At 34.5% G+C, this 15,352-nt stretch overlaps 1 protein-coding gene across 1 annotated transcript; it reads right to left on the minus strand.

The window, feature by feature from the left end:
* Positions 1-8,805: 8,805 nt before the first annotated feature.
* On the minus strand, positions 8,806-15,147 carry LOC129902430 (uncharacterized). Its single transcript, XM_055977664.1, has 5 exons — positions 13,903-15,147; positions 12,974-13,713; positions 12,796-12,885; positions 9,829-10,605; positions 8,806-9,419 (listed from the first exon to the last, which is right to left on the minus strand). Exons 1-5 carry the CDS (start codon positions 14,009-14,011, stop codon positions 9,285-9,287), a joined length of 1,851 nt encoding a protein of 616 aa, XP_055833639.1. The 5' UTR covers positions 14,012-15,147; the 3' UTR covers positions 8,806-9,284.
* Positions 15,148-15,352: the final 205 nt, after the last annotated feature.

Consider the following 15,352-nt stretch of genomic DNA (forward strand, 5'->3'; position numbering starts at 1 on the left):
GAAATTACAAAATCTCTTGAAGAATCTTTTAGAGTTGATTACTTCTTATATATAGTAGACCAAGCCATCTTTTCACTTCAAAATAGATTTGAACAATTTGAAGTATATGAAAATATTTTTGGTTTTCTATTTAGTGGGAAAAAATCGAGATCATTAGATGACGAGAATTTAAAAAAATACTGTCTTAATCTTGAATGTTCCTTAAAACATAATACTCACTCCAATATTGACGGGTTAGACTTATTTTTTGAATTAAAAGTGTTAAGGAAAATCATACAAGTAGAAGATAATACTCTAATCGAGATACTGAAAGAAATAAAAAGGCTTGATTCTTTTCCAAATGCTTATTTTGCTTATACAATAATGTTAACAATTTCTGTAACAGTTACCTCACCAGAAAGAAGTTTTTCAAAATTCAAAATAATAAAATTTTATTTAAGATCAACAATGTCTCAAGAAAGATTAAGTGGATTGACTTTATTATCAATTGAAAAAGAATTATTAGAAGAAATCGACTACACAATTGTTTTTGACAACTTTACATCTAAAAAAGCTAGAAAAATAGATTTCAAATAAAAACATGAATAATTTTATTTATTTTAAATTTAAGGCCTCTCATTTGATTTTGCCCTTAGGCCACCAATGGGATTGAGCCTCCCCTGGCCCCCACTTAATACTTAATGACCAATTTCTTTTGGCTTTTTCCCTTATCTTCTAAGCTTCACTTTGGTTATAAATAGCGCTTTTGCAGTGTATAATGAAACACATACAGATACTTAATTCTCTCAACTCTCTCTCTTTCTCTTACTATCTCTCTATCTTATTAAATTGCTAAGTTAGTTTATTTTATAACACGTTATCAGCATGAGCCTCCATTACTTTAAGTTATTTTAAACATGTAACAAATGGGTAAGAATTTTATTTTCTTAAAATATATAATATCTCTAAACTTGAATTTGTTGCTCTTGATATATCTAGAAAATGCTACTCATCATGGGCACTAGATGCTAAAATATACCTACAATCGATGGGTCTGGCAGACACTATCAAAGATGACAATATGACATCTAGTCAAGACCGTGCAAAAACCATGCTATTTCTCCGCCACTATCTTGACGAGGAGTTAAAATTACAGTACCTCACATTAAAAGACCCTCTTAAACTGTGAAAGAATCTAAAAGAAAAATATGACCACCTAAAGTTGGTCATCCTTCCACCGGCACGTCATGATTAGCTCAATTTGAGATTAATGAATTTTAAAATATAACTGAATATAATTATGTCCTGTTTAGAATTATAACACAGTTAAATTTATGCAGAGAAGAAATCACTGATCAAGACAAACTTGAAAAAACATACTTCATATTTTCACCCGCAAATATGCTCTTGTAGCAGCAATATCGCGAAAAGGGTTTTAAAATATATTCTAAATTACTTTCTCACCTTCTTATTGCTGAATGATATAACGAACTGTTAATGAAATTCATGATAATTGGTCCGTTGGTTCTTTGTCACTCTCTGAAATGAATCAGACAAACTATAACCAACGAGAAAGAGGTCATGGCCCCAGTCGTGATCGTGGTCGTGGTCGAAGAAGAAATTATAATCATGATACTCGTCTGGCACCAAAAAATGATCAGCAATATAAAAAGAAAAGTGAAAAGCAAGAATCTATACCAACGAAAAATTCAAAAAATAAATGCCATAGATGTGGAGCACCGGTCACAGATCTGCTGGTCATCAAAACGTCTGATTAAGCTATATCAGGCATTCTTGAAGAGAGTAGAAAATAATTCGGAGACAAACTTTATCTCTGAAGATAATATTGAGCCTATTCATCTGGATGTAACTGATTTTTTACTATTTTTTAGAAGAAAATATGAATATTGATAAACTTGATAATATTTAAATATTTTTTTTTATTTGTCTGTACTAAATAGTATGTTTATATTTTTCTAATTCATGTAAGTAAATTAAATTTGTATAATGAGCAATATTTTAATTATAATGCTTACTCTATTTCTTTTTGAAAAAAATATAGATATGCCTCAAATTTTATTTGGATCAATGATCAATCACGAGAATATTTGTGTAATTGATAGTGGAACGACTCATGCCATTTTTAAAGACGAAAAATATTTTTCCTACTTGCTTAGAAGAAAAACAAATGTTACTACAATTTCTGGTAATTCAAAAATGATTGAAGGCTTCAGAAGATCTACTATATTTCTGTCTAAGGGACAAATATTATTATAGAAGATGCATTGTTCTCTTTTAAATACCCAAAAAATTTATTAAGTTTTAAAGATATCCGCAAAAATGTATATCGTGTTGAGATACTAAATGAAATGAATATTGAATACATTGGTATAACCAAGAGTGTCTCAGTCCAGAAATATATTTTGGAAAAATTACCAATTTTGTCGTCTGGGCTATATTAGGTTTGGGCGTTCGCTATTCAGTTCGGTATTTTCAAAGTTCGAGTTCGGTAATTCGGTAATCGGTAATTCAAAGTATATACCAAATACCGAACTTTCAAACTTCGGTTCGATAATTCGGTAATCGGTAAATCAAACTTCGATTCGGTACGGTATTCGGTAATACCATATTTTTTTAATAGTTATTGTACAATAAAAAATTATCCGCATTTAATATTTACATTAACCTAAAGAATACATATCTTAACTTATATTTTTATTATTACACCATAATTAAGTAATATATGCATTTTAACTTACCGAATATCGAAATCAAAATTGCTCTGAAGCCACATTCTACGGAGGAGAAATGATACATCGTAAACAAAGAAAAAATAATTTATGAATAGATACAGAATAAAAAAAATATTATTATGATGAAAAAGAGTGAAAACAAAAATCTCTAATATATCACACATAATTTTTAATTTTTTATACATTTGTTTTTCTTTGAATTATCCAAAAACTCTACATCACTGCACTAATTATTAATTAGTTCCTGCAAAGATATGAAAGAGTTGGAATCTTTTATTTTCAATGTAACTACCAAACAGTTTATGTAGATAACTGACGTGGTGAATAATGCAAAGTGAAATTAGAATTCTTAATCAATTGCATAAATTTGAAATTAGATTTTATAATTTTTACATGTACATGAATTTAAATTTTAGCAGTTATCCATAATGCACGTGTTTAAAAGTGTGCATATAGTATATTAGTATGCTGTAAACGTGGGAAAGTATAAATGGAAATGTAAGGGAAATGAAAAAACGGGATAGTTCCTCTTATTGAACTCTTCTCTTTTTGGTAATTTTTCTTCTTCTTTTTTTCTAGTTTTTTTGTATTAATGATAAAAAAAATAAAAAAATTTGGTATTCGGTATTTACCGATTATCGAATACTGAAATCGAAATACCAAATTTTATATTTCAATACCGAATACCGAACCGAATTACCGAATATCGAAATATCAAAATATTCAGTTCAGTTTGGTAATTCGATTTTCGATATTTTATGCCCAATCCTAGGCTATATTATGCAGAAATTAATACAATTGAAGCACATTTGATCAAAAATCAGAAGTTTACTAATCTAAATACATTTGTGCTATGGCATGATCAAATAGGTTATTCTGGATTAATAATGATGAGACGAATTCTTAAAAATTCAACTGGACATTCGTAAAGAACCTGAAGATTCTTACGAATGATTAATTTTCATGTGCTACTTGTTATCAGGGCAAATTAATTGTCAGACCATCAACCCTGAAGGTTGACATCGAATCTCCTGGCTTTTTAGAGCGTATACATGCGGATATAGATCTGCGTACACTCTACCCTCCCCAGACCCCACATTATGGGATTATACTGGGTTTGTTGTTGTTGTTGTTATAGTGGATTGTTTAGATATTTTATGGTCCTAATAGATGCATCATCAAGATGGTCTCATGTGTGCCTCTTATCATCTCGCAACCTGACGTTTGGAAAGTTATTAGCACAAATAATAAGATTAAGGGCGCAATTTTCAGATTATCCAATTAAAGCTATTCATCTGGATAATGCTGGAGAATTTACATTCCAAGCTTTTGATGATTATTGCTTATCAATTGGGATAAAATTTGAACATCATGTTGCTTATATTCATACTCAAAATGGCCTCGCATAGTCATTTATTAAGCACCTACAATTGATATCAAGACCTCTACTTATGAAAATAAAATTGTCGATTACTGTTTGGGGTCATGCTATCTTATATGCAGCAGTACTTGTACGTCTCAGACCGATAAATTATAATAAATACTCTCCGTCACAATTAGTATTTGGTCATGAGACAAATATAGCCATTTATGAATTTTTGGTTGTGCGGTATACGTGCCTGTAGCACCACCACAATGTACAAAGATGGGCCCTCAACAAAAGTTGAGCATATATGTTGGGTTTGACTCACCCTCCATAATTCGTTACCTTGAACTGTTGACAGGAGACTTATTTACTGCTCGATTTGCAGATTGTCAGTTTGATCAAATAATTTTTCCGTAATTAGAGGGAGAGAAAACGGAACACAAAAGAAAATTATTGGGAGAGAAAACGGAATCCAAAAGAGAAAGAGAAATTGCGTAGAAAGTTTCATCATTATCTCATTTTGATCCACGTACCCGCACATGTGAGCAGGAGGTCCAAAAGATCATTCCTTTACAGAAAATAGCAAAACAAATGCCAAATGCATTTACTGATTTAAAACGGATAACTAAGTCACATATTCCTGCAGTGAATGTGCCTATCCGGATTGATGTCCCAAAAGACCATCTACTAGTATTACAGCTTCTGAATCCCAAATACGCTTGAAGCGTAGCAGACCATTGGGTTCAAAGGATAAAAATCCTAGAAAGGGAAGCGTGAGAAATAATAAAGATGATCTTACAAAAAAACCTCCTAAAGAAGATCAAAATTTGAGTAATCCTGATATTCCTGAAGAAATCAGTGAACCCGAGACTAAAGTGAATGAAGAGCTTTCAATAAGTTCTACCGATGATATGATAAATTTAGATCGATTAAAAATTATGATGAATAATGTTTTTGCATATAATGTTGCACTTAACCTCATGTAAGATAGTGAAAGTATTGAGCCTAAATCCGTCGAAGAATGCCGACATAGATGTAATTGTCCAGAATGGTAAAAGACAATTCAATTAGAATTAGACTCACTTGCTAAACGTGAGGTTTTTGGACCTGTAGTCCAAACCCCTGAAGGTGTAAACCCAGTTGGCTATAAATGGGTTTTTATGCGAAAACAAAATGAGAGAAATGAAATTGTAAGATACAAGGCACGCCTTGTTGCACAAGAATTCTCTCAAAGACCCAAGGTCAACTATGAAGAAACATATTCACCTATTATGGATGGAATAACTTTTCGATATCTCATTAGTTTAGTTGTACATAAAAATCTTGAAATACATCTAATGGATGAAGTTACATCTTACCTTTATGGTTCACTTGATAATGAAATTTACATAAAAATTCCAGAAGGATTAAAATTGCCTGAAGCATGTACTAAGTCTCGAAAGATGTACTCAATCAAATTGCAAATATCATTATATGATTTGAAACAATCAGGGCGTATGTGGTATAATCGTCTTAGTGAGTAATTGATAAATGAATGTTAAGTAAATAATGTCATATGTCTATGTGTTTTTATTAAGAAAACAGAATCAGAGTTTGTTATGCTCACTATTTATGTTGATGACATAAATCTCATTGGAACCCCTGAAGAGGTTCAAAAGACGATTGAATATCTAAAGAAAGAATTTGAGATGAAAGATCTTGGAAAGATAAAACTTTGTTTGGGTCTACCAATTGAACATTTAGCAGACGGGGTCTTTTTCCACCAATCTACCTACACTGAAAAAATCTCAAAACGATTTTACATGGACAAAGCACATCCATTAAGTACTCCAATGATTTTTTGATCACTTGAAGTGGATAAAGATCCATTTCGACCTCGAGAAGAGAATGAAGAACTTCTTGGTCTTGAAGTACCATATCTCAGTGCTATTGGTGCACTTATGTATCTTGCTAATGTAATCAGGCCTAATATAACATTTGCTGTTAATTTGCTGGCAAGGTATAATCCCCAACACGAAGATATTGAAACGGTATCAAACATATTTTGCGATAACTAAAGGGTACCATTGATATGAGTTTATTTTATACTAACAAATGTTGTGCAGACCTTATTGGTTATGCAGATACAGGTTATTTATCAGATCCACATAAAGCTCGATCTCAAACATGCTATTTATTTACATACGAAGGAACTTCTATATCATGGCGATCTACAAAAAAGTCTATTGTTGCTACTTCTTCAAATCATGCTAAAATAATAACAATTCATGAAGCAAGTAAAGAATCTGTATGGTTGAGATCGATGATACAGTTCATCAAAGAAAGATGCAGCTTGAAAAATGATGTCAAAGTTTACATAGTTATATTCGAAGACAATGCCGCGTGCGTAGCTCAATTAAAAGGTGGCTTCATAAAAAGAGACAGAACGAAACATATTTCACCAAAATTATTCTTCACACATGATCTCCAGAAGAATGGTGATATTGATGTACAACAAGTTCGTTCGAGTGATAATCTTACAGATTTATTCACAAAGACATTATCAATATCAACTTTTGAGAAGCTAAGATATAAGATTGGAATGCGTCGTCTCCAAAATATCAAATGAAATTTTGATCAGGGGGAGTAAAATACGCACTGTACTCTTTTTCCATCAACCAAGGTTTTGTCTTATTGGGTTTTTCCTGGTAAGATTTTTAATGAGGCAGGACTCAAGACGTTTTACCAGATGTGTGTACTTTTTTTTCTTTACTAGGCTTTTTCCTACTAGATTTTTTCTAGTAAGATTTTAACGAGACACAACACCTATGAGTGTTCAGGATAACTATATGTATTTTTTCTTTCACTAGAACTTTTCTTTTACATGGACATCCATAGGGGAATATTATAAAATACTAAGTTAGTGAATGCTCCATATAACAAATGGGCCCCACTTAATGCTTAATGACCAATTTCTTTTGGCTTTCTCCCTTATCTTCTTAGCTGCACTTTGGCTATAAATAGACCTTTTGTAGTGTGTAATGAAACACACACATATACTCAATTCTCTCAACTCTCTCTCTCTCTCTTACTATCTCTTCTTTTTTATTAATTTGCTAAGTTAGTTTGTTTTATAACATCTTATACTTTTTGGACAATCAATTTTTCAATCTACTTATTTTGTTTTTTTAAAAAAGTAAAAAGTATACATTGTTTTTTTTGTGGTATTGACACGTGGCAGTTTTTGCCTCTCCTATTATATATAGATAAATTATCAAACACATTTGTCTATGCAAGTTATTTATTTTTTTATCTAGTACACACATTAGAGCCCCAATCAATTGAGATTCCTGTCGGGTAAAACACATTTAAAAAGAAAATGCTCGTTGCCGAAAAGAAACTCATTCCCCAAAATATGAACCCAAAACCTCTAATTAAGGACGGAGGGATCATAATTATCCCACAATAATTCTTGGTAATTAGCAAGTTACTGCTTAATTTTTTTACAAATCACACAGGATAGGTAAGCGCACTAGGCAAACCTGGTGTGACGAACTCAATCCAGAAGACAAACTCTTTGCTTTCGCTAGTAAGGAATTTCGAGCTTGAGACCTCTAACATCAAAATCCCAAGCCCAAACCACTGGGCATCCCGCAGGGTAGTTATTACTTAATTTTTACACACATTGTCTACAATAGTAGTTGAATTCTGTAGGAATGAAGACCTTTATTGAAGATTTCCAAACTCAAATTGACTAGTCAATCTGTTAAGTTGGAACAAAACATTCATTAAAATTAATTGGACTCAAATTTTGTATCACTTAAGCTGAAATTTATATGTTAAATGAACTCAAAATCACTGAAGCTGAATCATTGAACAAATGAAAATTCGACAACACAAACACAAATTCCAAAAAAAAGAAGAAAAAAGAATCATATATCAGGCTAAAACTAATCGTACTCTTGAAGTTAGTTTTGTCACTGAAGATGTCTGAACATGGCTTAAATAGCAGATGAAAACTAGTCACACCATTAAATGTATACCTTTAACTCCAATAGGGGGTTCTTTAAGAGAAACCTAAATAATTTAGATCAATGATTTTCGATTACTGGATGGTTGAACAAAAAAAAAAACACCTGTTGTTGGAATATAGGTCCAAACTTTGATCCAGAACTACCTGGAGAATTGAACTAAGAGGACACTAGTACTAAATGTCAAAGATCATGGGGCAAAAACCCAAATTTCAATACCCCACTATCTTTCACTCAATTGAGGTGCCAATCGTCCATCCAAGAGAGCATTTTCCATATCATCCAAAAATACTTAGACGCTGAAAGTTGAGACTAAATTTGAAAGGGAAAAGAGAGGCAATTTGAAGGTTAAAATGTGATGCCAATCCATCTACCTTTTCTTTACTACTGCAAATCAAATACTTCAACAAAAAATCTGGACTACTGTTTTTCTTACAAAAGAATCAACACCATTCACTACCTGCTGAACTTTGGCTTGTAACGATTCAACAAGCCATTTTGTACCTACTACAATTCAAAGAAAACCCTCTCCTAAAATGGAGGGGAAATATACATGCTCCAACAACAGAGCTACCAGTCACAGCACCATAGAAATGATGCACGCAGTAAATCACCCCCAAAAGACATCTTCCTACCCAGGTCACTACCATTTATTGAGCAGATTGCAATTGAAAAATATTAATATGGTAAAAAAAAACATAGCCAACAAGTAAAGAAAATATAATAATAGATAGGATGATATCAACATGAGCTATGCAATTATGAGATTTTGGCTGAAAAGAAAAATCTATAATGAACTTTGCAATTTTCCTTCTTCCCCGTAAAATGACCAAAACAACGTAAAACCTTCTCTTTCCTTTTCAATTGATCACTGGAAAGGAAAAAAACACAAAAATTTCCAAAAAGAAGCAATTTGCCCAGCATCATCCACTGCAGACTAACATTTTCCTAACTTCTACTTATAAAATGCTACCTTAGCTTTCTTTTGAGCCAGTAGGACAGCAGCAGACTAACTTATTTCTCTTCTCTGCACTTCAAAATTCCAAAAGCCACCCTCAACTTGTGAACTGATACATCAGAGATCCTCCAAAACAAAAAGAGAACATAAAAAGGAAGTCATGTATCTCTTGACAAACCAAACTGTATGCATCCCATATACGTGAGAAATCACTATATTCAAGCATCAGATTCAGATGAAGTCGAATTAGAAGAGGCAGTTCCAGGATTAGTAGCAAAGTGCAACTCAGGCAGCATCAAACACTTTGGCTGGACACCTTTGTAAACCTTCAAGGATGGCTTCAGTTTCATGTACTGCAAATGGAAGAGGTTTCATTACAAAATTAGTCAAACAGAGAGTCCAGGGGAAAGGAACTTTCTTTTTCAAAGTAAATTTTGACTTTAATTGAGCCCCCCGCCCCCCAAAGGGTACTAAACACTGCTCCAAATTTAAGTCAAAGAAAGCAAGTCTAATTTCGGAAGTAGACTGCAAGTCCTGCAGAATAACGACATAAAAGGATCACATCTATTAAGAACTTAGACAACAAACTTTCTATGGTCATGTTAAGGTACAGTATGCCAGGAATATTCTCCAAGAAACCTCACTAGCATCAAACACTCAGGTTTCAAACTTAATCATGGAATATCTCTTAACACAACTAATGTCACGTTGGAAGTGATATCTTATCAATAACATACAAAAACAGCAATTAGAGTTAATTACCTCCTGATAAAAAGCATTAATTTCTTCCTCTGTCAGGCCTTCCTCTTCCACAGCATTTTCATCCCAACCAAGAGAACGTAGGAAAGCAGCCTCTTTTTCATCAGGATATACCGATCCATTTATGGGCGAGTTGTTCTGCTCAACATCATTATGTCTTTGAACATGGTTTTGAGCTTCATGAGGGTCTCCATTGCTGGTTCTCTCACTTCCATTTTCAGAAACACAAGGACTCAAAGAGGCACTATCCTCATCTTTAGTTTTAAGACAAGACTGCTCCCTACTGTTAGATGAAGCCATACCAGAGTCTGGAAGGGCAGTAGAAGAATTTGAAGTCTTCTTCCTCATTAGATTGAAAAAATCACTCCTGCTCTGGGCTTGAGACAGGGAAGATCTCTTCTCTGCAGTAGATCGTGGCTTCAGTGACAATGCGGCAGCCTTGGTTTCAAGGGAAGTTACCCTTGAAGTTGGACTGGTCACAGCAGGAGCTGAAGGAGCCACTGCAGGAGGGCAATTAGCTAGTCTACTGCCAGTGTTGTTAGCTGGATTCGATGCTTCTTTTGACAAAGAGGTGACACCATTTTCCCGTCCTGACTTCAGAACCAGAAGAGTTTTGCCATGAGAGGTAGCTGGAGCTTCCGCTCTGACTTGTCCACTACGGGGCTGATTAGCAATTTGAGTGGAAAAAGGTTGTTGCATACTACTCTTAGCTATTCCAACCATCTCATTTGTCCTAGCTGTGGATTTTGGTTGCTTTGATTTATCAGCAGAACTGGATACCTGGAAACAATTGTTTCCCATTAATATGGATATCAGCCATCCATCAAGCACAACCCTTTGTATGTAAATTCTATATCCAAAATACTAGAGGATAATACAACTAAAATTGAAAATAAATAGCTTCCTCAACAGAAATAATACACGAGATGATTTCAGCCTTTCTCATTTTAAGTAGACATTCTGCTTCCTCTTTTCTACACAGGACACATAAAAACTAAAATGCAGTGTGTGCTCAAGAAATAAAAAAGGCTAATGTGTAGCTCAGTAATTTGGTTCCTTGAGAGCCAGCGAAAGAACAAACAAGTTGTGGAAAACAAACAAACAGAAGGAAATACAAAACCATTGGCCAAGAGAGATGCACGGAGAAATGTCATCAGGTATTATGCCTCAAGTATGTTTTTGTGTGTTAAGCTTTAGAGGAGGGTAGACATAATATAGGTAACAGTAGTTAGCATATGTGATTCCTTTCTGCATGTCTTCTAGTATTGCTTTTCCAGTGAAATAGAACTAGGAAAAGAGCTTCCAACAAAAGAAACACTCATGTCACAATCTCCTTTAAACAAGTTTAACATATTCACGATTACTCACTCCCTGAGAGAGTGAGGGCAAGAGGGATAGGATAATGTCACATAAATAGGTCAAACATAATCAAGTAACCATTTAATTTCTAGTACTTCTATCTTGTCGAAAGAACTATTAAAGAGACTAAATAATTCACCAATCAATAAATATGATCAACCACAAGACTACAACGTTACATTAGGGAATTATAAAAGTCCAGGGACAATTTTACATGCAACTTCCAAATTTCATTACACACAATTCATAATACAAGACACTGGTTGTCCCAAGATGCATTATCCAGTTAATCACTATCTCAAAAGTTTCCCTTGCAATTATCCTTTCAGTGATTTGGATACCTGCAGCTCATCATTTGATCGACATTTTTTCTTTAGAATAAGCTTAAGTCTCTAGCTTCACCAGTATAATCATGTATATGTACAAGCACATCAGCAGGTGAATAGAAGAAAAGGCGATCCTAAATGATTCTACTCAATAACCCAGCCTATACACCAATATGTGGATTCAAATACATTAAAGGCAATGCAGAATTACTAACATCATTTAAGTTGACTCAGTTGTATCAAGGTTTTAAAATACTTCAAAGAAAAATTAAAGAAAGACAAAGTCTACACAAAGCAAGACAAATGACTCAAACGATTAGGGAACTATCAAGATCATAAAAAGATTAACATTGTTTGTGAGATTCAGTAGAATCCAGAAACTGGAAGGACGGAAGTACTTGGCAACAAGAATAGGGGGGAAAGCCCCACTTATATCAATGTAAGTGTATAAATTATAGTTACCACAAATACACATCCATGATTCGTGAATATGTACAGCAATTTATAAACCACAGCATAATGATGATTTATCTTGTAAAATGAAATTATCACATTTTTTATTTATTTATTCAGGTGCAGCCACACCCTGCAATCATTTAAAGCTTGTGTATTGAAAACAAGCTCCCGTATATTATTTTATGAGGAAATCTTGTATAGCCTAATGTTCCTCAAATTTTGCAAAGCCTATGGATAGCTATATAACCAACAGAGATCCAATCTTATTATACAAGTACAGGTTAACAAAATTCAGAACATGGAAACAGGATATGTCAACAATGCCTGACCACCACTCCATGGCCCAGTACTAACAATACTTGCATAAAAAGAGGGTTCATAATCCACTGGGACTCATCAAAGATCAATAATCAGCACATGTTAGTTACACTTCTATTCACACATGAAACCAACAAAAACCCGGCTATCATAATTATTTGTTAAACTAACTTGTTTCATAATATCGACTAATAACCTAGATTACAAAGACTTGGCTATCAAAATCATTTGTTAAGCTTCTTGTCTCATAATATCGACTATTAACCTAGTCTACTACAACAGATTATTAGCATCCAATCCATAGCCCAACTGCAAAGGGATAAAACAGAAATGACTAAAGAATTTTCAATTGTATTATGAATGTACTCCTCCAATTAACTTCTATTGCTACATAAAAATAAACCCTTAAATGATGACCCATATAAATGAAGTCCTAATGAAAAAACTAAAACACTGTGAAATGCATCAAAAGATGCCAGAGAATATGCACATATAGCATGATTTAACATACCGAAACTTTAGCCATTGAAGGTATCACAGGTATCAACTGTCTGGATTGCTTTATAGCTAATTCCTCAAGCCTCTGTGTCTTATCAGGGATCTACACACATGAAAAACGCACACAGATGAACATCTCTCCAAAATTATCAGAATTAAGTAGTAACTAGCAATAAAAAAAGGAAAATTACCTGGCTGGTAGCACGAGCGCGCGGTGGTGCTTGTGACAATGCTTCAGCCATGTTAAGACTAGCCGTCCCACTTGAAGCGCTAGGTGTTGGAACTACAGCAACACTTTGTTGAGAAGCTGAGCTCCCCATACCGATGCTGCCAATTATAGGAGGCACCTCTGCCAATGCTGAGGTCCATTTATCAGCACCAAGCAAAGCCGAGTTCCCAATTGGCAAACTTTGGACTGCTGAGCTCAAACCAGGTGATGAAACTCTGGTTACCTGCCTCTCTTCAATCCCAAGAGAAGGAAAATCTTTTTCAAATGCTGCCTTCTGGTTACCGTTAAAACTACTACTTCCCCCAGAATGAATACCATTGCCACTATTATGGGTGCTACTGATACCACTTTTAGAGTCCTCAGTCCTGCGGGGCAAGAACTCACCAGGTTTCCTGGACACCAGCGACTGAGAGCGTCTCAAGCTGTTCTTATCAACTCTACCAGCTAAGATGTTCCCAAGAGGATCAGATGTGTCATGATCCCATAGATCAACAGTACCTGGTCTTTCTTTCTCTCTTTCTCGATTTTTATCACGATGATTTCTATTAAAACTACTGTACGGATGCTTTGAACTAGTACCACTAGAGCTACGCCTAGAATTTGATGATGAACTGCGATCCAAAAACACAGAACGTGGGCTATCTTTGTCACTAACACTCCTAGGAGATCTATTGCGAGAAGATAGTGTGGATAAAGTAACATCTGCAGCAAAGAAACACAAAAGTACAATATTGTCATGCTTCAAGTTTTAATTACAAAAATTAACCACAACCCCACAACCCAAAGCTAGTTAAGTCGCTACATAAGTCCTCAATATCCATTATGCCTCACTTAAACATGTGCTTAAAATGAATACGACTGAAAGGAATTCAAGCAGGGGACAGTGAGTACCTGAATGCAAAGAAGAGGTTGCAAAGTGGGGACTTGAAGAGCCACCCCCAGTAACACTTCCAGTACTTCTCAACCATTCTGGAACTAATGCTGGTTCACTCCTTTCCATTGGAGCAGAACATGATCAGCTTACTCCACAAGAAGACTTTTATTCAACCGACTTTTCCAATCTGAACCAATATGTCCAGATTTTTACCTGTCTATCCAAAAATTTGCAATAATCAACCACATTACTCTATCTAAAAGTTCCCCAAAAGAAATTCACTCTTGCTTCACAGATTTTAGTCCAAAACAAGTTTCCTCTGCAAGAATCAACCATGCACTTCCCTTTCCTCTTTATCTTTGAGGTAAATTTACCTCTGTCGCAATCCTTCCTTTGGCTTCACAAATTTGAAGCCAACCAAAAAACACCCCCAAAAATAGAGGTTTTTCCAACGGTTAATACCTATACCTATGAATCAAAAGTCTTCCGTTACTCCATCTCTTTCACCAAAAAAAGACGGAGGACAAAACAATTGTAGCAATAATCAGACTATCATTATTACTGCGGTAGCAGTTAAAGAAGAAATACCCCTTTTTCCGTTACCCAACAAGATTTCAACGAGTAATTAACCAAACAGAACCTAAACAAACCCACCCATCATGCCAATTGCGAGTAAAATTCACAAATCCACAAACCCTAGACCCGCAAAAACTCCCACACACACAAAACTTAGGGTTTCTACACCACCAACCCAGATAATAATAAAACTAGATATTTCCAATAAAATCACCCTCACATAACAAAATAGAACATAAACCAACTGATTATAGACGATGATGAAGAAACAAACAAAACCAGCAAGCGATTAACAAGGCAATAAGATCCCCAACAAAACCCTAACCGCTCTAAATAACGCCAAACCAAAACTCGCTATATGTAAAAAAAAATATATATCTCCGTTTTGGCCCCGAGGGACAGGTTGAATAACAAATTCTTAACAATAGATGGAAATCCCTTTTCTCAATATGAAAGCGCAGTGCTAAACACAGAGAGAGAGAGAGAGAGACGGAGAGAGCGAGAGAGAGGGAGAGAGAGAGAGAACAGCGAAGGAACAGAGAGAGTGGTTCAAGAGAGACTAGGGCAAAACGAATAGAGACTGGTTATGGTAAATGGTGTGTGTGTGTATATTAGGGCAGATATAGATTATAGTGCCGTGTGTGTACAAGATTGGGAAGGAGAGGGTTGGGGAAAAACTTGAAAGGGCTATTAAATTGAAAATAAATGCAATTTTCCTTTATATTTTTTGTTTTTTCTGTTCTCATAAATATGGTTTAATCCTATTTTTGATATTGTTAGGTGATTGATGGCACCTCCTTTTTGCCATTAGGCTTTTTTATCTTCTTTTATACTTGTGTTATACCATGTGCTTTCATGTTTGTACTATTTTACTATTCTCTACTCTACAAC

The sequence above is a fragment of the Solanum dulcamara genome, chromosome 9 (assembly GCF_947179165.1).
Source record: "Solanum dulcamara chromosome 9, daSolDulc1.2, whole genome shotgun sequence".
Taxonomy (NCBI): Eukaryota; Viridiplantae; Streptophyta; class Magnoliopsida; order Solanales; family Solanaceae; genus Solanum; species Solanum dulcamara.

Bases quoted from the DNA above. Each gene is read 5' to 3' on its own strand.
- LOC129902430 (XM_055977664.1), bottom strand. From the start codon at position 14,011: ATGGAAAGGAGTGAACCAGCATTAGTTCCAGAATGGTTGAGAAGTACT. The intron at 12,886-12,973 runs GTAATTTTCCTT...TCATGTGTGTAG, and splicing joins GCGCTCGTGCTACCAGCCAG to ATCCCTGATAAGACACAGAG. The intron at 10,606-12,795 runs GTATGTTAAATC...AATTGTTTCCAG, and splicing joins CTTCAATGGCTAAAGTTTCG to GTATCCAGTTCTGCTGATAA.